General features: G+C 44.1%; 2 protein-coding genes across 2 annotated transcripts in view; one reads left to right on the top strand and one right to left on the bottom strand.

Moving 5' to 3' along the window:
- MCF2L2 (MCF.2 cell line derived transforming sequence-like 2) overlaps nucleotides 1-22424 on the top strand; it is a gene marked incomplete at its 5' end in the record, with an annotated part of 216523 nt that overhangs the window by 70158 nt on the left and 123941 nt on the right. Inside the window, 7 exons of the mRNA XM_083363877.1 lie at nucleotides 3463-3582; nucleotides 6248-6364; nucleotides 9220-9369; nucleotides 11860-11984; nucleotides 16411-16525; nucleotides 18152-18271; nucleotides 18914-19105. Coding sequence (XP_083220003.1) covers nucleotides 3463-3582; nucleotides 6248-6364; nucleotides 9220-9369; nucleotides 11860-11984; nucleotides 16411-16525; nucleotides 18152-18271; nucleotides 18914-19105 — 939 coding nt within the window. The remainder of the gene's footprint in view (nucleotides 1-3462; nucleotides 3583-6247; nucleotides 6365-9219; nucleotides 9370-11859; nucleotides 11985-16410; nucleotides 16526-18151; nucleotides 18272-18913; nucleotides 19106-22424) is intronic.
- The window catches only part of ATP11B (ATPase phospholipid transporting 11B (putative)), a 412741-nt gene that overhangs the window by 65223 nt on the left and 325094 nt on the right, over nucleotides 1-22424 (bottom strand). The window lies entirely within an intron of this gene.

The raw sequence follows: 22424 nt of genomic DNA on the forward strand, positions 1-22424 counted from the left end.
ATGAATGAATGAATGAATGAATGAATGAATGAATGAATGAATGAAAATATAAATAGCCTGGCCCTAAAAAGGCGATATTGATGCAATGCTTTGAAGGGCGCTCTTGAAAAGGACCATGCCCCGTTTCAGTGGCATTTGCTTTCACACGTTCAGTGTTCTTGCAGGGGGGGTGGGCTGGCGGGTGCGAAGGGAGGTTTTTTATTTATTTATTTTTATTTTAATTCCATTTATATCCCGCCCTTCTCCGAAGACTCAGGGCGGCTTACAAGCTTAGCAGTAGCCTTCATTCTATGTATATGCCTGCTTGTTAGGGCTTTCACACACACCCCCAAGCGGCATTATTACAAAGTCAGCTTAATTGCCCCCAACAATCTGGGTCCTCATTTTACCTACCTGGGAAGGATGGAAGGCTGAGTCAACCTTGAGCCTGGTGGGACTCGAACCTGCACTAATTGCAGGCAGCTGGTGTTACTTAAGGAGGCATTAGCCCACTGCTCCACCAAGGCTCTTTTTAAGTTGTGGATAGGGTTCCCGCTTTTATTCTTTTAAGTCTGTATACACCTATAGCTTTTAAAATAAAACATCTTTGTTATATGGATCGCCCAAGCATGCTGAGCTGTAACATAGTTTGCAAATCATCAAGGTTAGCTTCACACAGCTTGCTAAATCCCAAGAGTAAAACAAATCGTGGTAGGTTTTGAAACAAAGTGTGAACCCTGTTCCCGGGTCAGTTGAAATTCAGGCCGGAAATTGCCTGATGGCAATTTGTTCTTGGGCGAGAATCATTCAGGAATAAGGAATATAAGCCTTAGGTAAGCTGCCTTCAATGGTGCAAACCAAAGCGAGATGTCAATGAAATAATAGCACTGGTAAATTTGCCAAGAGCAGGTTTTGGGTGAAGCAGACAGTGCATTTGGGATGAAATAGGGTCATGAGAAAAAAAAAGGTTTATAAACCACAACCACAAGAAAGGATGCGGTTGGAAATATATTTTTTTTCTCTTCCTTCTGCATTGAATGGAGGATTCCAAGAAGCAGGCAGGAAACTTTGTAAAGCTGTAAGGCAACATCAAATATGGTTAGGAATCTCAGAACAAAGAATAAAAATGCAGGCTGACCTAAATAAGTTCAAAACATTGCAGCCACACGCACTGTTTCTCCACCTCTCTCTTCCTCCTCCCCCCTCTCTTTTTTATTTTTCCCTTCTCTCCATCTCCTCTCTTTTCCCCTCTCCCTCCTTCTCCCTCTCCCGTTCTCCCACCTCTTCACCTCTGCCTGCCTCCTTTCTTTCTCTCCATCATCCCTTCTCTCCCCTCCATCTTTGTTCCTCCTTCTCCCCCTCTCCCTTCCCACCTCCCCCCCTCTCTCTTTGCCTCCCTCTCTCTCCTTTCCTCTTTTCCATTCTCCCCCTTTCCCTCTGTCTCTCTCTCTCGTCCCGTTTCCCCACTCTCCTCTCTTGGTCTCCATCTCCCCTTTCCCTTCCCTCTCTCCTTCTCTCTTCCCTCTCTCTCTCTCTCTCTCCCCCCCCCGTCTCCATCTCCCCTTTCTTCCCTTCTCACCCCTCCACCTCACTTTCTCCTTCTCCCTCTCTCCTCTTTCCCTCCCTCCCTCCCTCTTTCTCCCCTTCTCTTTCTCCCTCTTTTCCACCTCCCTCTCTCTCTCTCTTTGCCTCCCTCTCTCCTTTCCTCTTCTCCATTCCCCCCTTTCCCTCTGTCTCTCTCCTTCCTCCCGTTTCCCCACTCTCTCTCCCTCTCCTTTCTGTTTCCATCTCCCCTTTCCCTTCCCCCCCTCTCTCCTTCTCCATCTCCCCTCTCTTCCCTTCTCACCCCTCCACCTCTGTCTTCCTCCTTTCCTTCTCTCTCTTTCCTCTTTCCCTCCCTCCCTCTCCCGTTTTCTCCCCTTCTCCTCCTTTCTCTCCCTTTCCCACCTCACTCTCTCTCCTCTTCCTCTCCCCTTTCCTTCTGTCTCTCTCCCTCTTCCCATTTCCCCCCTCTCCCTCTCCTTTCCCTCCCTCTCTCCCTCCCTCTCCCCCTCTCCCTTTCTCTCCGTCTCCATCTCCCCTTTCTTCCCTTCTTCCCTTCTCACCTCTCTTCACCTCTGTCTTTCTCCTTTCCTTCTCCCTCTTTCCCTCCCTCCCTCTCTCTCTCTCTCTCTTTCTCCTCCCTCTCTCCCTTTCCCACCTGCCTCTCTCCTTCCCTCTTTCTCAGCCTCTCACCCCTTCCTTATCTCCCTGTTTCCCCTCCCCCTTCCCGCTGTTGGTCATCCTCTCATTAATACATGATCTACTACTACATCTCTGACCATTGACCCTCCCTCTGTCCGGTGTGGGTCCTGTGGCAGTCTGTTCCACTGAGTGACAGCTTGTATACCATAGTCAAGAAGTGTGGGAGCGCCAGCCCTTTGGAATCAACTCCCCCTTGAGCTTCGGATGGCCCCGGACCTCCGGTCCTTTCGCCGCGACCTCAAAACGTTCCTTTTCCATCAGGCTGACCTGGATTGACGATGGGTTTTTAAAATGTTTTAATTTTTAACTGTGTAATTAATATTTGGGGCTGTTATTTAATTTTTTCTTAAGTTTTGTACTGTTGTTTTTTATTGCTGTTAGCCGCCCTGAGTCCTCTGGGAGATAGGGCGGCATATAAGTCCCATAATAAATAAATAAATAAATAAATAAATAAGTAAGTAAGTAAGTAAGTAAGTAAGTAAGTAAGTAAGTAAGTTTCTCCTGGAGGCTAGCCGGAGCTGAGGTCCTTGTAGATTTCACCCCTTGACTGTGGTCTTTTCCTTTTATTATTTCTTCTCCTTATATTACTATAAAAATCAGAATTTCATTACAACTCTTAGAGACGCCAGAGACAGATCTTCAGCCTCTGCAGTGGTGGGATTCAGCCGGTTCGCACCTCTTCGGCAGAACCGGTAGCTAAATTTTTTGTTGCCTGGGCTTTCGGATGCAGTATCCACACAGAGAACCGGTTCTTCACCTGTTTGAATCCCAGCACTGGAGCCTACGCTTATCTCTTTGTCTTAATTCTTTTAATCTCACAGCGGTTGATCAAGTTTTGGTTGGGTTTTACGGATTTTGTGTTCTAATGAAAACTGTTCCCAAGAACTGATTGGGAAGGTTGGCGAGACCTGAATAAAATAAAACCATGAAAAAAATGTCCAAAGGGTGAATGAGGAAGGTCCATCTTAACGTTCAGCATTAAAATCTGTCCCAAGTTCACGCTGGAAGGGGAGGCCAACCAAGAGTCACAACAGACGGTATGAAAAACTGCTGTATTAGTATAAGAGTAATTGCACGGATAGCATTAAAGTGGCGCTCTGGTGCCCAAGCTTGGTGGTCTTGGCATGTTGGTGGTCTTGGCCTTCATGGCTTTTTTTCCTCTTCTTCAAAGGGTGGAAGGGTATTTTCAGTGCGCTACGGATTTAGAACAGACCCCTTTCCCTTTTCCTGTCTTTTTAGGGAGCGTTTCCCGGGAATTTGCAGTTGGTCTTTGTCCTACGGCCGTCCCGTTTCATCCAAAGGACGATCGCTGACATTGGCATTAAGCTGTATCGCGATGACTTTAAAATGAAGGTACCGGTAAGCACTTTTCTCCTCTGATTCTGCATCTCTCTGGCCTCCAGCAAATGTCTCTCCCCTTCTCTTCCCTCTTCATGTCCTATCCAGCAGAACTACAGTTAGTCCTCGACTTAACGACGGCAACTGAGGCCAGAATTTCCGTTGCTAAGCGAGACAGTTGTTAGCTGAATTTTGCCCCATTTTACAAGCAGTTGTTCAGTGAATCACTGCAGCTGTTAAGTGAGTAACACGGATGTTAACTGAATCTGGCTTCCCCCTTGACTTTGCTTGTCAGAAGATTGCAAAAGGGGATCACGTGACCCCGGGACACTGCGACCGTCATAAATGTGAACCAACCTGCCTCCATAAGCTGTGAATGCTCCCAACACTGGAAGTTTTTAAGAAGAGACTGGACAGCCGTTTGTCTGAAATAGTATAAGGTTTCCTGCCCGAGCAGGGGGTTGGACTAGAAGACCTCCCAGGTCCCTTCCAACTCTATTATTATTATTGTTGTTGTTATTGACACTGTCATTGTTATTATTTATTACCTAGCTTCCAAATTTTGATCATGTGACCACGGGGAATGCTGCAATGGTCATAAGTGAGAAAAATGGCCATAGGTCACTTTTAACAGTGCTGCTTTAACTTTAGATGGTCACTAAATGCATTGTTGTAAGTTGAGGAGAGTTTGGGTGGGGAAAAAGAGGCTCAAAGGACTATTGAATTGCAGTTGAGCATTGGTGATATTTTTGAATAGTCCCTGTATAGATTTAGATTTTATTAGATTTATATGCCGCCCTTTCCCGAAGGACTCAGGGCGGTTTACAGGGCATTTTAAAATCACACCAATACAAAATACAAAAGTTAAAAGACAATTAAAAGATAAAATTATCTCTGAAAATAACACCCCAGTTAAAATTCTCAGCCTGGGTCAGAGAGCTCAAAGAGCCAAGTCTTCAGGTCCCGGCGGAATGAACGCAGGTCAGGGGCAGTCCTGAGCTCCACGGGCAGCTGGTTCCCGAGGGCAGGCGCACCCACAGGAAAGGCCCTCCCCCTGGGTGTTATCCGCCGGCAATCTTTTACCGGCGGCACCCTGAGAAGACCCTCCCTCTGCGAGCACACTGGACAAAGGGAACTTGATGCTGGCAGCAGGTTTTCCCTCAAATATCCCGGACCCAAGCCATTTAGGGCTTTATAGGTCATCACCAGCACTTTGAATCTCACCCGGAGAGCAACCGGAAGCCAATGCAGCTCACGGAGCAGAGGTGTAACATGGGAGTATCGGGAGACCCCCATCACAACTCGCGCGGCCGCATTCTGCACCAGTTGTAGTCTCCGAATGGTCCTCAAGGGCAGCCCCATGTAGAGAGCATTGCAATAGTCTAAACGGGAGGTCACGAGCGCATGAGTGACTGTGCCTTGACCTATCTTGACCGTTGGCTTAGCAATCATTCAAAGTTAGGACAGACCTACCTTGGGGCTACTTATGACCTGGATTAAAAATTACTCTGGTCGGACCTCCCCTCTATGGTCATGTGACTGAACAGCTGCATTTTGGGCTGTTTGCAGCATCCTGTGATCATGTGACTACATTTTACAATGGTTTTCTCTGTGCCCATATGAACCATGTGTTTGCTTAATGACCCCTGCAAAAAAAAAAAAAGTAAAATCTGGTGGGTCACATGACTGACCTATTTTACAACTGTTACAACTTACAGCCATAATGGACAGGCTCCATGATGGTCATAATTTGAGAACTACCTGTCTATAGTATAAACCCTGTATATAGAATAAAGCCAAACACTTCGTTGAAAAGTTCTTAGTAGCCCCGACTCACCGATGTGTTAATGTTGTATATTCAGTATTATTACAGGTAGTCCTTGACTTAACAGCTATTTGTTTAGCGACCATTTGAAGCTGTGTTAGTGCTGAAAAAAGTGACTTGCAACTAGTTCTCGCACTTATGACCATCAGTAACATCCCACAACGATGTGATCTCCAGTTGTAACTTCCCCAGGCAAAGTCAAGGGGGAAGCCCATAGGAAAAGTCATACGTATAACAGAACAACCTAGTTGGAAAGGGCATTGGAGGTCTTCTAGTCCAACCCCCTGCTCAGGCAGGAAACTCTATACCAGAGGTCCCCAACCTTTTGGGCCCCAGGAACCGGTTACGTGGAGAGAGGTTTTTCCATGGACCGGAGGGCGCGTGGTTTTGTGTGCTGCCTGCATCCCGCAGATGGGATGCTTGTTTGTACTGCCTGGTTGCTGGCTTGATGCGGCCAGGTACCGGTCCATGGACTGGGGTTTGGGGACCCCTGCTTTATACCATTTCAGATAAATGGTTGTCTGGTCTGTTCTTAAAAACCTCCAGTGATGGAGCATCCACAACTTCTGGAGGCCAGTCGTTCCACTGATTAATTGTTCTTACTGTCAGGAAATTTTCCTTAGTTCTAGGTTGCTTCTCTCCTTGACTAGTTTCCATCCGTTGCTTCTTGTCCTGCCTTCAGATGCTTTGGAGAATAGCTTGACTCCCTCTTCTTTGGGGCAGCCCCTGAGATATTGGAAGACTGCTACCATCTCACCCCTAGTCCTCCTTTTCGTTAAACTAGACATATAAATTATATGTCAAGATTTATTGGTAGAAAGATTTTCTTTATACCCTTTTGTTATGTTTTTTCTGGTGCAGATCATCATGTTAAATTCAGTATCTGACTTACATGGTTACATCGATACAAGTCAGCTTACTCGGGAGTTAGGAGGAACCTTGGAATATGGACACAGTCAGTGGATACACCATCGGACCGTAAGTACAATAGTAGTAACTGTCAGGTTCTTTCCCAACTTCTAAAAATAGAATAAGACCGATAAATGCTAAGTTGCTGTTTCTGGGTCTGTATGCCCCAGTATTTACTGGAAAATGTGAATTATGCTAGACTGGGAAATATAATAATCATCATCATCTGATTTTTAAATAGGAAGCTTTAAAAAAGCAAATTGTGATACATGTATTTTGCTGTAACGTATGAATAGATTAGCTAATCTAATTTTTATGTGTTCAATTTATGTGTCTTCCCATCTCAGATACATGATTCTGGATGGCCCACAATTTTAAAAGAAGTTTTAAAAAAATGCAAATATTAAAAAAAAAACAAAGAATAAAACAAAAGGGGGCTTCCTGACCCCTTTTGCATTTCATTGCTGCCTGCTCCTCAGACTGGTTATTCTGTTAAATGAGAAATAATATGCAGCCTGAGAAGCAGAATATCACATTTGTTTCCTGATTTGCAATAAAGAACTGGGCAATAGTTTCAACTTATGATTGTCCTCTCAAAGTTCCCCATCGCTAGTTGGGCCATGAGTGAACAACAGGACTAAACAGAAATGGTTGAATGCTTTTTTTTTCTTTGTGTGTCTTTGCAAATGGAGCAGAGACATTAGAAGCAATTTGCTGCAAAATTAAAGACATGGAGGGAAATCAATACAGGCAGTCCTCGACTTTATGACCACAATTAAGCCCAAAATGTATGTTGCTAACAATGACAGTTCCTAAGTGAGTTTCGTTTTGCAATCTTCCTTGCCACATTTGTTAAGTGAAGCACTGCGGTTTTTAAGTTACTATCTCGGTTCATAAGTGAATCGGGCTTTCCCCATGGACTTTGCTTGTCATACAAGGTGATCCCATGACTCCCGGACACTGCAACCGTCATAAATGTGAGTCAAGCACATTGAATGGTTATAAACCAGGTAGTCCTTGACTTACAAAAGTTCGTTTAGTGACCATTCAAAGTGGCAAGGGCAACTTTAAAAAAGTGACTTATGACCATTTTTCTCACAACCGTTGCAGCATCCCCATGGTCACCTGATCAAAATTTAGATGCTTCGCAGCTGACTCATATTTTTGAAGGTTGCAGTGTCCCAGGTCATGTGATCACTTTTTACGACCTTCTGACAAGCAAGGTCAATGGGGAAAGCCAGGTTCACTTTAACAACCGTGTTGCTTACTTAACAACTGTGGCAAGCAAGGTCATAAAACAGAGCAAAACTCACTTAACAAATAGCTCACTTAGCAACAGATATTTTGGGCTCAGTTGTGGTCGTAAGCTGAGAACTACCTGCAATAAATTCTAAATGCAGCTTTCATCTAGGTCAGGGGTAGGCAACCTTGGCTCATTTATGACTCGTGGACTTCAACTCCCAGAATTGCTGACCCACCATGGCTCAGCTTGGAAACCTGTCCCTTTTCCCTCAGCATGGCTGGCTCAGGAATTCTGGGTGTTGAAGTCCACGAGTCATAAAGCTGCCTAGGCCAGGGGTAGGCAACCTTGGCTCTTTTATGACTCGTGGACTTCAACTCCCAGAATTTCTGACCCAGGATGGCTCAGCTTGGAAACCTCCCTTTCCCCTCAGCATGGCTGGCTCAGGAATTCTGGGCGTTGAAGTCCACGAGTCATAAAGCTGCCTAGGCCTAGGCCAGGGGTAGGCAACCTTGGCTCTTTTATGACTCGTGAACTTCAACTCCCAGAATTCCTGAGCCAGCATGGCTCAGCTTGGAAACCTCCCTTTCCTCTCAGCATGGCTGGCTCAGGAATTCTGGGAGTTGAGTCCACGAGTCATAAAAGAGCCAAGGTTGCCTACCCCTGATCTAGGCTAACACTCTCAAATATACAAAAATCCTTTGGTGTATTTCTTACCCTTGGTTTTCTCTTAGAATGTTCCTAGAAAATTCTGGTTTGGCATTTCAAGTAAAGTTACACTTCATTTCCCTCTGAATGGAAGAAGGATAAGGTTAAAAAAACAAACAAACTGCAAAGGTGTTGCTTGCATATTATTTATTTATTAGATTTAATCATTGTCCATCTCACCTCAAGGTGACTCTGGGAGACTTACAATATTAAACATAAAGTATTTTGGGATGTTTGATCCCCTAATAGGTTCACAACCTTCATTTAAAAAAAAAAAGATCCATAAACCTTCCTTGCTGTGTTTTCGTTTGAACGGAATAAATCTGTTGGTTATGACAAATTGGCAGAACAAATTGAGAAAAAATAATAAAGAAATATAATATTGTTTTGTGGGATGGCATGAATAATATCAATGGCTTTTTCCATGGGTTTTATGAAACTACAGGTAATCCTTGACTTACGACTTTACGGTTGGGACCAGATCTTCCATCGCTAAGTGAGACAGTCTTTAAGTGAATGACACCCAATTTTATGACCTTTTTCAGGGAGGTTGTTAAATAAATCACATGATTGTTAAGCATATTTGGCTTCTCTCATTGGCTTTGCCTTGGAAGGTTGTGAATGGTGATCACATGACCCTAGGACACTGCAAACATCATGAATACATGCTGGTTGTCAAGTGCCCGAATTTTCATCGTGTGACCATGGGGATGTTGCAACAGTTTAAGTGTGAAAAATGGTCCTAAGTCACATTCTTCAAACTGTTGCTAAATGTACGGTCGTAAGTCAAGCACAACCTGTACCCTGAGAATATGGTTTTACTGACCCTAAAGTGAGCTTTCTTGGATCCAGAGGGATTTAATTCCAAATAAATGAATAATTTGTATTACTTTGGTCTTTGTATCAATACTTCCTTGTCTTTGTGAATCAAGGGAGCTTATGATTTTCTTTGTTTTGAATCGCACCCTCCACCCAGGCCATTGAGAATTTTGCCATGACTGTGAAAAGCACCGCACAGATGTTACAAGTCTTTGGAACAAACCTGGCGGAGACAGAACTTCCCAACAATGTCCAGTGCACGGAGGAACTTTTGTGTTCCCACACAGAACAACACACCAAGTTGAAGGTGAGCATCTGTGACTTCACAACTCAGAAAGGGATTTTGCCAGGGTCTCCCTGTCCCATCAAAAGGTTTCCTGAGACGGAGGTCAACGGTCACGTTTTAATTATTTCATTTACTTATCTGGCTTAATGTTCCAGCTTTCTTAAAAGAACTCAATATGGTATAGAGCAGGGGGCCTTCAAACCCGGCCCTTTTATGACTCAGGGACTTCAACTCCCAGAATTCCTCAGACAGGCACGCTGGCTGAGGAATTCTGGGAGTTGAAGTGCATGAGTCATAAAAGGGCCAAGTTTGAAGACCCCTGGCATAGAGACAATCCTCAATTTAGACCACAATGGAGCTCAAAATTGGCTAGGCCAGAACAGGTGAGTTGTGCACCGCTTCAGTTAGACAAATCACTGCAGTTATTAAGTGAATTATGCAGTCGTTAAATGAATCTGGCTTCTTACATTGACTATCGCTTGTCGGAAGCCAGCTGAGAAGGTTACAAATGGTGATCACATGATCCTGGGACACCACAACTGTCATAAATACCCGCAAATTGTCAAGCAGCCGAATTGTGATCCCGTGACCATGGGGATGCTGCAGTGATCATAAGAGTGAAAAACGGCCATCGGTCACTTTTTCAGTGCCGCTGTAAGCTTGAACGGTTACTAGATGAATGGTTGCAAGTTGAGGTCTTCCTATGTTGAATTTTGGCCTCCAGGGGTTGCAAGGTGGGGTGCATCTTCATCCTGGTCCCCTATAATGGAGACATTTGGGGACGAGGGAAAAAGATGCCGCCTAGGAAACTTATCAGGGAAGAGAGAGGCAGGAGCCCTTAGTGGCTTCACAATCAGAGACAGAAACTTAGAATGGACCACCCAAATGGACCAAGTAGTTAAAAGTGGTGGAGGGAAGTTTGTACTTTCAGACTTGTAAGGTTGAGGTCAGCCTTCCCAAGTAAACCAGACAGGTAAGCACAACTAGGTAAATAATTCTGTTTTTTGTTGTTGTTAGTTGCGAAGTCGTGTCCGTCCCATCGCGACCCCATGGACAATGTTCCTCCAAGCCTTCCTGTCCTCTACCATCTTCTGGAGTCCATTTAGGCTCACGCCTACTGCTTCAGTGACTCCGTCCAGCCACCTCATTCTCTGTCGTCCCCTTCTTCTCTTGCCCTCAACCTTTTCCAGCATTAGGCTCTTCTCCAGTGAGTCCTTCTCATTAGGTGGCCAAAGTATTTGAGTTTCAGGTCAGGATCTGGCCTTCTAAAGAGCAGTCAGGGTTGATCTCCTCTAGGACTGACCGGTTTGATTGCCTTGCAGTCCAAGGGACTCGCAGGAGTCTTCTCCAGCACCATAGCTCAAAGGCCTCAATTCTTTGGTGCTCAGCCTTTCTTATGGTCCAACTTTCACTGCCATACATTGCAACTGGGAAGAGCATAGCCTTGACTATACGCACCTTTGTTGGGAGGGTGATGTCTCTGCTTTTTAGTGTGCTGTCTAGATTTGCCATGGCTTTCCTCCCCAGGAGCAAACAAATTCTGCTTTATTGCAAGGCTACTGTCAGCGCTGCAAACATTGGATGGTTTTGCTTTGACAATAAAAGAGGCGGCCTTTTCCTTTAAATTGTTTTGCTCTCAGAATTAGATGAAGCTGGGGGGAGGAGAATGTTACCCCGGTTGTTTTTAATAAGATAAGAAATGGCACATAATAGAACAGAAAGGAAGCTTTGCCCTTCAAACTGATTGGAGAATGTGATTAAAGACTGCTAACTGGAGGAGGGAACTGTGCCAAATATTAGGTGCTGAAAGGAGTGGAATTCAGATTTTGGCATATCAACATGCCGTGCCGACGCTTTGTTCTCTTTATTATAGACTTTTTAGAATAAACAATGCCTGAAGGTTCTTTGAAGTGTTTCATTAGTCAGAACCATGACAGCTACATTAGGAGAAACTTGCAAGTCTGAAGGCAGGAAGTTGGAGCAAAGCAGTAGAGCAGGGGTCTTCAAACTTGGCCCTTTTATGTCTTGTGGACTTCAACTCCCAGAATTCCTCAACCAGCGTGCCTGGCTGAGGAATTCTGGGAGTTGAAGTCCATAAGTCATAAAAGGGCCAAGTTTGAAGACCCCTGCAGTAGAGAATAATGAGCAGCCCCCGCATTTAGCCAGCACTTCCAAGAAATGGTGGTGGTAGCATTGAATTCATCTTGGTTACTGTTATTGGCAAGTCTCGGAGGTGGGTAGTCGTGGAGCGGAAATTGAAATTAGCTGAAAATGAAATTGGACAAAATAATTTAAAGAGAAAAAAAATTAGACGCCTTGTTGGCAGAAGTAATATGAAACCTATAAATGCATCCAATGGACAGATTCAACTGCTCAGTTGGTCTTCACTTCAAACATGACAAAACCTAGGATCCTTGGGGTTCAATTTTAGCAATGCATGGCAGATGTTGCAGGACTTTAGAATTAAATGAGAACCTTTTTTCCCCCTCCTTGTGTCCCAATGTCCTACAGGATGAGCTGAAGCTAGCTGTGAAGCAGGGGGCCATGCTACTGACCTGTATCCGAGAGCCTGTCTCACGAAGTGCCAGCAGCAGACTCAGTCCTGATGAACTAGAAAACGTGGCAACGGTGGAAAGGTAAAGACCTCAAGACTGAACTCACCAGTTTTGTAGTTCACTGTACAGGTAGTCCTCAAAACAATTCATTTAATGACCGTTTGAAGTGAGAACGGCACTGAAAAAAAGTGACTTGGGACCGTTTGTCATACTTTATGACCATTGCAGCATCCCCGTGGTCACATCATCAAAATTCAATTGCTTGGCAACTGATTCACGTTTATGATAGTTGGAGCATCCTGGGGTCATGTGATCACCTCTTGCAACTTCCCAACCAGCAAATGCAATGAGGAAGCCAGATTCACTTAAAAACTGGGTTACTGCGTGTCAACGCTGCTAACATCAGATGTTTTTGCATTGACAACAGATGGAGATGCAGCCATTTTCTTTTTTTTTCTTTTTGCTTTTAGTTAGATGATGCTGGGGAGGAGGGGGGAATGTGCATGAGAATCTAGCTAGACATAATAATACTGAACCTAGTGTGAGAACCAAGGTTATTGAAATAAGAGATGATAAAGAATTGGCAGGCTGGAGAGCTCGAAACTAATTGGGGAATGTGATTTATGATTGTTAACTGGAAGAGGGAATTGTGCTTTAATACTATGTGCTCAGAGCAGGGGTCGGCAACCGAAAAAAGGAAAGGAGCCACTCAGAACCGGTTCCGTTGCACAAACAAAAAAGTGGGAGCCGCAAAAAGTGCACATGCGTGCGTCCACTCACGCGCATGCGCAAACAGCATTTTGCGCATGCGCAAAATGGGAGGCACCTGCGTGGCGACGGGTCTCCCCTTTGTAGAGGTGCGCGCCGTCCCGTCCGGAGACCTGCCGCGTTCATCAAACGGGGCCAGGCCGGCGCGCGCAGGGGGGAGGGGGCGACGGGGGCTTTGGTCCTAAGAACAGCGGCTTTTAAAAGTGGGAGGGTTGGAGCGCCGCGGGCAGGTCCGAAGAGGCGGGGGACGAAGCCCCGCTTGCCTGGAGGGGGGGCAGAGAAGCGAGTTGCTGCAGCCCACCTTGGGCGGCTCCTGCCCTTTGTTCAGGAGCCAGCATCCCAAGGAAGCCCGGCCAGCAAGCCCGCCCTCCGCCCGCTTTTCCGGAGGGGGCAGAAGGAGGGAGCACGTCCCTCCCTTCTTTGTCTGCTCCGCGGCTGCCCTGCGGGAGGGGAACAATGCCTCGCGTGCCCAGCCTGGCCCCTGGACCCGGCGCAGGGGGTGAGAGAGGCGGCGTTTGGGCCAGGCCAGAGGACGAAGCCGGACCGTGCGAGCTGCGCTCCCCCTCCCTCCGAGCAGAAACCCGATCCTTGCCGCTCCCGAGGATCTGCGAGGCTGGGGGAGCCGCCCTTCCCCTCGTTTGCCCCGGCGGACGCTCCTGGCGCTGCTGCTAACGGGCGCTGCTGCTAATTTGTCCTTATCCTCCCAGGGCCAGGCGGAACGGAGAAGCGGGGTCGTTTTGCAGCTTTCCAGCCCAACTCACTTCGTCCCTCATAAAACCCAGGCAGAAAAGGCCAGTGCGCTTCCCAGAGCCGCGCTCTTGACTCGCCGAAGCTTGCCAGGCGCTGAGCTCGCTGGCGGAATAAAGAAATCGTCTCTCCCTGTCTCACGTGTAAATAAATCGTCACCCTCACTTACTTGACCACCGGCTTGCTTGTCATTCAGGGAAATAATGGTTAATCGATGGAGACGTGTAACGTGTTAGTTTGCAGTCCTTCATCATCCTATTTTCTTCAATTGCCCCGGGGTGTGTGTGTCGTGTGCGGTACTTACAGAATCGATGGCGGGGTTGGGTGCAAGTCAAGGACTTAACTGCATTTGGAGAGACATCAGGTCTCTATTCTGCCAAACTGTGAATGTGCCTGTAATCTCAAAATGAGTAATGAATTGTATTTATATAAGTCTGCTTTGCGTTATCTTTTCGGCGGATGGCCAAGGTTTGAGCCATTTTGAGCTATTTTAATAAAAGACAGATACAGCATCGCCAGTCCCAAAAATCTGTGTCTCCCTTAGCCCAAAATTTCCATTGCTAAGTAAAGGTAGTTGCACCCCCTTTTGTAACCTTTTCCGCCATATTTGTTAAGCGAACCATTGTTGTTGTTAAGTGAATCCTGTAGTCGTTCTGTGAATTTGGCTTCCCCCGTTGACTTTTGCTTGTCAGTAGCCAGCTGGGAAGGTTACAGATGGCGATCACATGATCCTGGAACACTGCAACTGTCATAAATACATGCCAGTTGCCAAGCACCTAAATTTTGATCACGTGACCACAGGGGACGCTGCAGTAGTCATAAGTATGAAAAATTGGTCCTGGGTCACTTTTTTCAACACCATTATAGCGTCAAATGGTCACAAACGAATGGCTGCAAGTCAAAGACTGCCCTTACTTCCCTTAATGGGGGTTTCCAGATTTTGATCCTTGCAACATGGGAGTTTAAAGTTACCCCTTTTCTTATTGGTCAGTAGGGAGGAGGAAGAGATTTCAGACCTATCAAGTGGGGAGAAGATAGATTTTCAGCCAAGCTTTATTCATCATCCTTCAAATATTTTGCTTTGACTGTGCAAACTCAGATCAGTGTTAACAAATTTCCATCTAACAGAGAGAAGGACTAGAGGTGACCTGATAGCAGGAAAATCTTCTAATATTTGAGGGGCTGTTAGAGAGATGGTTCACCTATTCTTTATAAAGCACTTGAGGGCAGGAGAAGAACTAACAGATGGAAACTAATCGAGGAGAGAAGAACTAAGGAGAAATTTCCTGCCAGTTAGAACAATTAACCCGTGGAACGACTTGCCTCCAGAAGTTGTGGGTGCAACTTTAAGAAGAGATTGGACAGCCATTTATCCTGAATGGCATAGGGCAGACATGTCAAACACAAGGCCCGGGGGCCAGATCCGGCCCGTGAAGTGGTTTCATGTGGCCCGCGAAGCCATCCTGGAAACAGTGAGGGAATGGCCCCCACTGCCTTGGCCCTGGCCCAGAGACCCTCCTCCTGCCAGAGACCCTCAGATCTGTCCCACTCCTGCCCAGGCCCCCATAGGCACCCTTGATGCGAACGATGCAGAGCTGGCCACACCCACCCAGTAGGCCATACACACTCTAGCCACGCCCACCCAGTAGGCCACACCCACCCTGGCCATACCCACCCGGCCCCTTGAGGGCAACCACAATGCTGATGCGGCCCTCAATGAAATTGAGTTTGACACCCCTGGCATAGGGTCTCCTGCTTGAGCAGGGGGTTGGGCTAGAAGACCTCCAAGGTCCCTTTCAACTCTGTTATTCTGTAATTCAGTGGGTTCCCATGACACACTGAACTATCAACTAACCTAACGTAGCCTTCTAATCTAAGAGCCTAATCTGGGACATCTTGGTTTGATGTTTCATGATGCTAGATTGGGTTGTAAATCAGTTCTGCGAAGGTCAACGAGGAACTGTTCTCCTAACTTCAATAGCAACCCAAGAGCAGCAAGATAAACCAAAGTTAGGTTGTGGATTTGAACACCAGTTCTGGTTTTGCATGCCTGGGATTGCCACCTAAACTAATTGTGATAAATTTTAGTCTTCTCTCATTCCCACATAATCATTTTGTCTGTACACAACCGTGGCTTTGTTAGTATCTAGGCCTCAGAAAAGTGTTTGCAAAGTTTTAAAAAGGCATGTGATAAGAACAGCCAAGAAGTGTAACTAATGTCAAAATGGGAGAAGAGAATACCTATCCCCCAAATGCCAGGAGGATTTTGTATATTACTATTTTTTTTTGAGATCAGGGAAAAAAATGATGCTTCATGAGATGCAAAAGATTGATCATCTATTGGATGTGGTCTAGATGATGCAAGGTAGCCCAGACAAGAAATATAACTAGAAATGCTACTTCTAACTTTACTGTAAAGTTGGATTAACAGAATCTTGCAAGATTGAAAGTTTTTTTTCCTTATCCTTTCCTTTTACCCTCTGGAAAACTAAGGAGGTGCCTTCCTGAAACATTTCCCACCCTCCCTCTTCACTTTCTTTGGCTGGGGAATTCTGGGAATTATAGTCCCCAAGTTTTAAAGTTGCCAAAATTAGACACCTTCTACCATCTGTAATCCAGCACCTTAACCAGTACACCACATCGATTCTTGGTTCGAAGCTTCTCTTTGAACTTCTTAACTAGTAGAATCCTTACATGGCAAGCTGTATTACTTTTTTTACGCTGAGTAAAATTTGTAAAGTGCTTCCAAGCCAAAGTACAGCTTCTTTGTAGCTTTTTGCATCCCCCCCCATTTTTTTCTTGCTTGCTTTATTTCTCAGAGTTGCAGGAACAAACCTGGGTTGTTAATGAAGAACTAAAGAGCTTTAAATGTTGCTTTGCAACTGTCCAGTCTCCGCGGAGAAAAATACGGGTTGATCTAGGCTTGTTTCAGTACCTTGAAATCCGAGGGAAGAAATCATGTTTCTGAATCAAATGTCATTTCTTTTGGCAGGTTGCTTGCCCAGTTGGATGAGACAGAAAGAGCTTTTGATCAGTTTTGGTCCAAGCATCACCTAAAATTAGAGCAGTGTTTGCAGCTCCGTCATTTTGAACAGAATTTCCGAGAGGTATTGTTTTTCACGTCTCTTAACCATTAAATTTGTTTCCCCTCCTCTGCTTCCCTCCTTGGAAATTTGACAGGTCAATTTTGTTCCTTACAGGTATTATTCCCATCCAAAACCAAATCTATAAGAAAGGATATTCTGTAAGAAGCAGATATTCAACTTATACCTGGGTCACTGTCATTGATTCTTGGATGCTTTTTTCTTCTAATCCAGCTGTGATCTGAACAGCGATTGTAGGGGAAAAAATATTTATTTCTCCTATCCTATCCTATCCTATCCTATCCTATCCTATCCTATCCTATCCTATCCTATCCTATTCCATATATTCTATTCTATTCCATTCCATATTTTCTATTCTATTCTATTCTATTCTATTCTATTCTATTCTATTCTATTCTATTCTATTCTATTCTATTCTATTCTATTCTATTCTATTCTATTCTAATCTATTCTATTCTATTCTAGTGTTCTGTCATTTTATATTCAATGTTTTTAATGGATATTATACTTCAAGCTGCTCAGTTGTCTGAAACAAGGTGGGCAGCAAATAAATTTAAATAAATAAATAAATTCCCATCTATTGTGTTTGAAATAGAAATTGCTGCCAAGTCCCAGACCTGATGTTAACCCCTTGGAGAGGAGAACCGAACAAGGACAATTTAGGATTATCTTCTATGAGACAATTCTTTGAATATTTGAAGATGGTCATTATAGTTTCCTGATCTATTACCCTTTGTTCTCTGTAGTTGTGTTTCTGGTCCTTAAGATAGGCCCAACTCATTTTGTAAAATATATACTTATTTGAGTTGCACAACCAAGAACACATAGCTAAAGAATCATGGGACAGTTTTGTGGATATGTAAAAATAATTCATGGATGCCTTGAAAGTCTGATGAATAAGCAGTGATTTAGTTGATACTTCTGTGGCAACCATTGAGTAGCCTAGTACACGTAGTCCTCACTTACCAACCAGAATAAGGACTGATGCCAATCAGTGTGGTCCTTAAACATGATGTTACAGGTCCACACCAACTTAAGCTGTCAGTTCTGTCTGTCAACTTTAAATGAATCACTACAAGTCCTTAAGTTTTATGTCATAGGACTGTGATTTGCAACTTCCTTCATTGATTTTGTTGGAAGCTAGCTGTGACTGTCACAAATTGTCACAGATGATGACCAGGCAACCGTGTGATTGTTGTAAATGTGCACCAGTTGCCAAGCACCTGAATCACAATCACGTGCCCACAAGGACACTGCAGTGGCTGCAGCCTCAACATCCTTGTCATAAGTGCTGTCATATGTTTAAATGGTCACTGATTGAATAAATGGTTGGTAAGTGCTGTTTGTATGTATAATCCATGACTGTTGTGGCGTTTTCCAAGCTGCCATCTCCGAATTGCATTTTCATCCAGCAGGCAACGATAACTGAATTATGAGGAGCTCTTTTATTATATTCTACTTGTGGATTGAAAGTATGCATTATTGGTCTATCTGCTGTCTGTCTGCCTGTCTCGTAGAAGAATAATTCTGTTCCTTTCATTGTCTGTGATTTGCCTTGATTACTGCACTCTAACAACCAAGAAACTGTAGCAAATTTGCTTCATCTTTGTATGCCCATTTCCCTCGTAGGTCAAATTAACACTGGACAATTTGATGGAAGTGCAAGAAGCTTTCACAGATATTGGAGACAGCGTCTCTCGTGTGGAGCATATCCTGAAGGAACAAGGACAGTTAGAAGAAAGAGGACAGGTAAACCATTGGCATTTGAAACATAGTTTATTATTGGTTAACAACCATAATTGGGACCAGCAACACCGTCATTAAGCAAGACATCACATGATTATGACATGGCTGAATTCTGGGGGTTGAAGTCCACAGGTCCACAGGTCGTAAAGGGGTCAATGTCATGGTTCCAATAGATGAGACCAGAAGAAATAAGAACTCTGAGGCAATTGTTTTCCTCAAAGAACAATTTTAATGACTATATAATATCAGCACAAACAGAAGTGAAACCAAGACTGGAAGTCCCCCCCCAAAAAAGGTCACAAAGTAAAAGTTAAACTTCCCACCCACTAAATATGTAATAAATCACATTCTCCAATTAACACCTTTGGCGGGCTCTCTAACAGTAGTTCTAGCCCACCAAACACTTGAGCAATTTGACCTTGGTTCCCACAAGAATGTTATTGTAATGACTGAACTATAAGAAAGTACTTTCCTTCCCCCCATAGCTGTGGCAAGCCGAAAAACGAAGAAAGATGGCTGTAACCAAAGTAGTTTTGTAGGTTTGACAGCTATAGTTGCCCATTCCTGGTGGCTGAAACTTCAATTAAATTATGGGTTATTTTCTTAACCCTTTTGTGTTTTCTGTGTCCCTTCTTTCGTTTACAGGAACCTTTGGAAAGAGCCCAGTCCTTGGCTGCCCACGGAGACCAGCTGATCCAAAATGACCATTATGCAATTGATTCCATTAGACCAAAGTGTGTTGAACTCAGGCGGATCTGTGATGATTTTGCCAATGAAACCAAGAAAAAATACAATATCTTGGGGAAATCCCTTGAATTACACAGACAGCTAGATAAGGTAAGAGGCTGGGAAACTGTGAATAACGGTCATAAACACGTAATTGCTCAAGAGTATTAACAATTAACAGAACGATACATAGGTAGTCCTCAACTTATGACAACTGAGCCCAGTATTTTTGTTGCTAAGCAAGACAGTTGTTAAGAGAATCATGACCCATTTGGTGACCTTTTTTGGCCATAGTTGTTAAGCGAATCATGGCAATTGTTAAGTGAATCGTGGTTGTTAAGGTGAATCTGGTTTCTCCCATTGACTTGGCTCGTCATAAGCCATCTGGGAAGGTTGCAAATGGTGATCACGTGATCCCAGGGCAGGGCAGCCATCATACGTACATGCTAGTTTCCAAGTGACTGAGGTTTGATCATGTGACCATGAGGATACATCAACTGTCACAAGTATGAAAGCAATCATAAATCACTATTGAATGGCACTAAATGAGTGGTTGTAAGTCAAGGATTAACCTGTAACTTATCAGTTACTTAAAAAATGGAATTTTCCAGCAAAAGCTTCAGATCTTGGCATCAGGAAACTCAATTCTGTAACCACACTGATTTTACTTGCTTTGACAATTTTTTCAGATTATCCAGGCCGTTGCAAATGTGTGTCTGATGAAAGATTTTTTTCTCTCTGAGTGGATTAGAAACTCCTTCAGCCTTTAAATGTTTTTTTTCCCCTCAGCGTTTGCTACAAAAATAGTTTCAACAAAATTAGTGAGCATATTGCACAAATGCACAAAGAACCACTTGTTAACTGTATTTACTCTCAGATGAGTTGAGACAAGTAACTGAGTTTACACGTGTTAACTTGACTGAAGGTGAAGTTACGTGATATTTGATACGTGAGTTCAAACAGTTTAGCACTGCATAAATTACATTTGCCCAACACTGCATCCGTAGTTAATTAAACCATGGTTTACTCAACATAGGTAAGCATAAGATAATCATATATGGGGAAGCATAAGATATTGAACCATAAATTAATCACACAAGCTAGGTTAAAAGTATAGATGCTAGGTTAAAATAGGGCTAGCAGGGTCTGTTAAGAACATGGACCTTGTGGCAGTTAATTTCATGAGTTAGTGAAACCTGGATGATGAAAATTTTCTATATTACTGGATCTGTTTCCTGCTACAAAGTCTTGGAAGCATGTGCCAAACACTCCATCATTCTGAGTAATCCACCATTTCAAGTGTTTTGAAAGTGTTCTGACCTCTGAACATATAGACTGCCTTGTTTGGGTATGGAATATTATATTTTGCACAGCAGAAGGCCAAAATCTATATAGAAGGCCATGGGCATATTCTGCTACACAGGGAGTCCTCACCTTGTGACCATAATTGGGACTAGCAGGGCTTTTTTTCTCATAGAAAGCTCAGAACGGAGTTCCGGCACCTTTTTTGGATGGAACCTTGTAGGGTAGGCAAGGTGGCTTGTATGACATGTGTGAGTTCCGGCACCTTTTTCTTTTACAAAAAAAGCACTGAGGACTAGTATTGCCATTCTTAAGCGAGACAGTTGTTAGGTCAGTCACATCCAGTTTTAGGACCTATTTTTTGCCATGGTTGTTAAGCAAATTGCTGCAATTGCTGTTAAATCAAAAATGCCAGGAAGAAGAAAATTGGTTGAAGCATCACAGAGCAAAGGCTACCTTTCTTTACTTAGATATACAGATAGTCCTCGGCTTACGACCACAATAGTGACCGGAAGATTTGTCATTAAGTGGTGCAGTTGTTAAGTAAGACATCCTGATTTTACAACCTTTTTTTGCCAGCAAATCACTCGCAATCATTAAGTGAGACATCACGTGACCATGCCTTGTGGCTTCCTGCTGGCTTTGCATTGACTTTCCTGCCAAAAGACAGCTGGGAAGGTGACAAATGGTGATCACATGACCCTGGACCCTGAAACTGTCATGCATACCTGCCAGTTGCCAAGCACCTCAACACTGCTCATATGACGGTTCATATGACGGGTTTTAAGTGCAAGGACTGGATGTAAGCCACTTCAGTACTGTTGTAACTGCAAAGGGTCACCAAATGAATGCTTGTAAGTCCAGGACTACCTGTTACTCTACAAACAGAACTCAACATCAGAACTGAATTTAATCTGAAACCTAAAGCAAAGAGAAGGGACAGGGACACAGGCTGAGAAAAGTCTGGTGAATTTGATGAACCATTATTTGTATGGTGATCTTTCCAAGTTACGACATGCATGAAAAGGATGGGGCTTTGATGAAATGGTTATAGCCACCATTATAACTTTTGCGATCCTTTTTCCGTTGACTCCTCTGCCTCTTGTGCTACATAAAAGTTCAGACACCTTGGCCTGGGTTGGTGTATGTGTTACTGGCAATGTGTGAAAAGCTGATATTGTGTAGAATGCCTAAGAAATCTATAGAATGTGTAACATTTTTAGGCAAAGTATGACTTAGAGAGTCATGAAAAAAGTTAGGGTTAGGGTTACTCTAATGCTAACACTAATTGTAACCCTAATCTTATCCCTAACCCTAATTCTAACCCTAATCTTAACCCTACTAACCCTAACCTTAATCTTAAACCTAAATTTAACCCTAACCCCAATCTTAACTCTAATCTTAACCCTAACCCTAATCATAACCCTAACCCTAATCTTAACTCTAACCTTAACCCTTTATTGAAAAGACGTGTATGAAAATGAAAGAAGAAATGCAAAATAAAGTACAGGATTTTCCTACTGGGGGAAAAAACAAGAAAAAAAGTCCAGTTATTGACTTACCTGTTAACAGCAGGGAAGGCTAGAATGGCATTTTAGCAGGCATATTTTATACTTTGCTGGCTTCCCTTTTGGCATTGCCTAGATAGAATGTGTGCAATCGTAAGGGTTTCATACTTTGCTGTTCCATTTTTGGCATTCTATAGATTTCTTAAGGGACGTGGTGGCTCAGTGGGTTAGGACGCTGAGCTTGTCGATCAGAAGGTCAGCAGTTTGGCGGGTCGAATCCCGAGTGCCGCGTAACAGAGTGAGCGCCTGTTACTAGTCCTAGCTTCTGCCAACCTAGCAGTTCGAAAGCACGTAAAAATGCAAGTAGAAAAATAGGGACCACTACGGTGGGAAGGTAACAGCGTTCCGTGCACCTTTGGCGTTTAGTCATGCCGGCCACATGACCACGGAGACGTCCTCGGACAAGCGCTGGCTCTTCGGCTTTGAAACGGAGATGAGCACCGGCCCCTAGAGTCGGAAACGACTAGCACGCATGTGCGGGGGAACCTTTACCTTTACCTTATAGATTTCTTAGGCATTCTATAAAATGCCTACTTTCACAGATCGATGGTAACGCGTAC

Source organism: Vipera ursinii (assembly GCF_947247035.1).
Source record: "Vipera ursinii genome assembly, chromosome: 5".
Taxonomy (NCBI): domain Eukaryota; kingdom Metazoa; phylum Chordata; class Lepidosauria; order Squamata; family Viperidae; genus Vipera; species Vipera ursinii.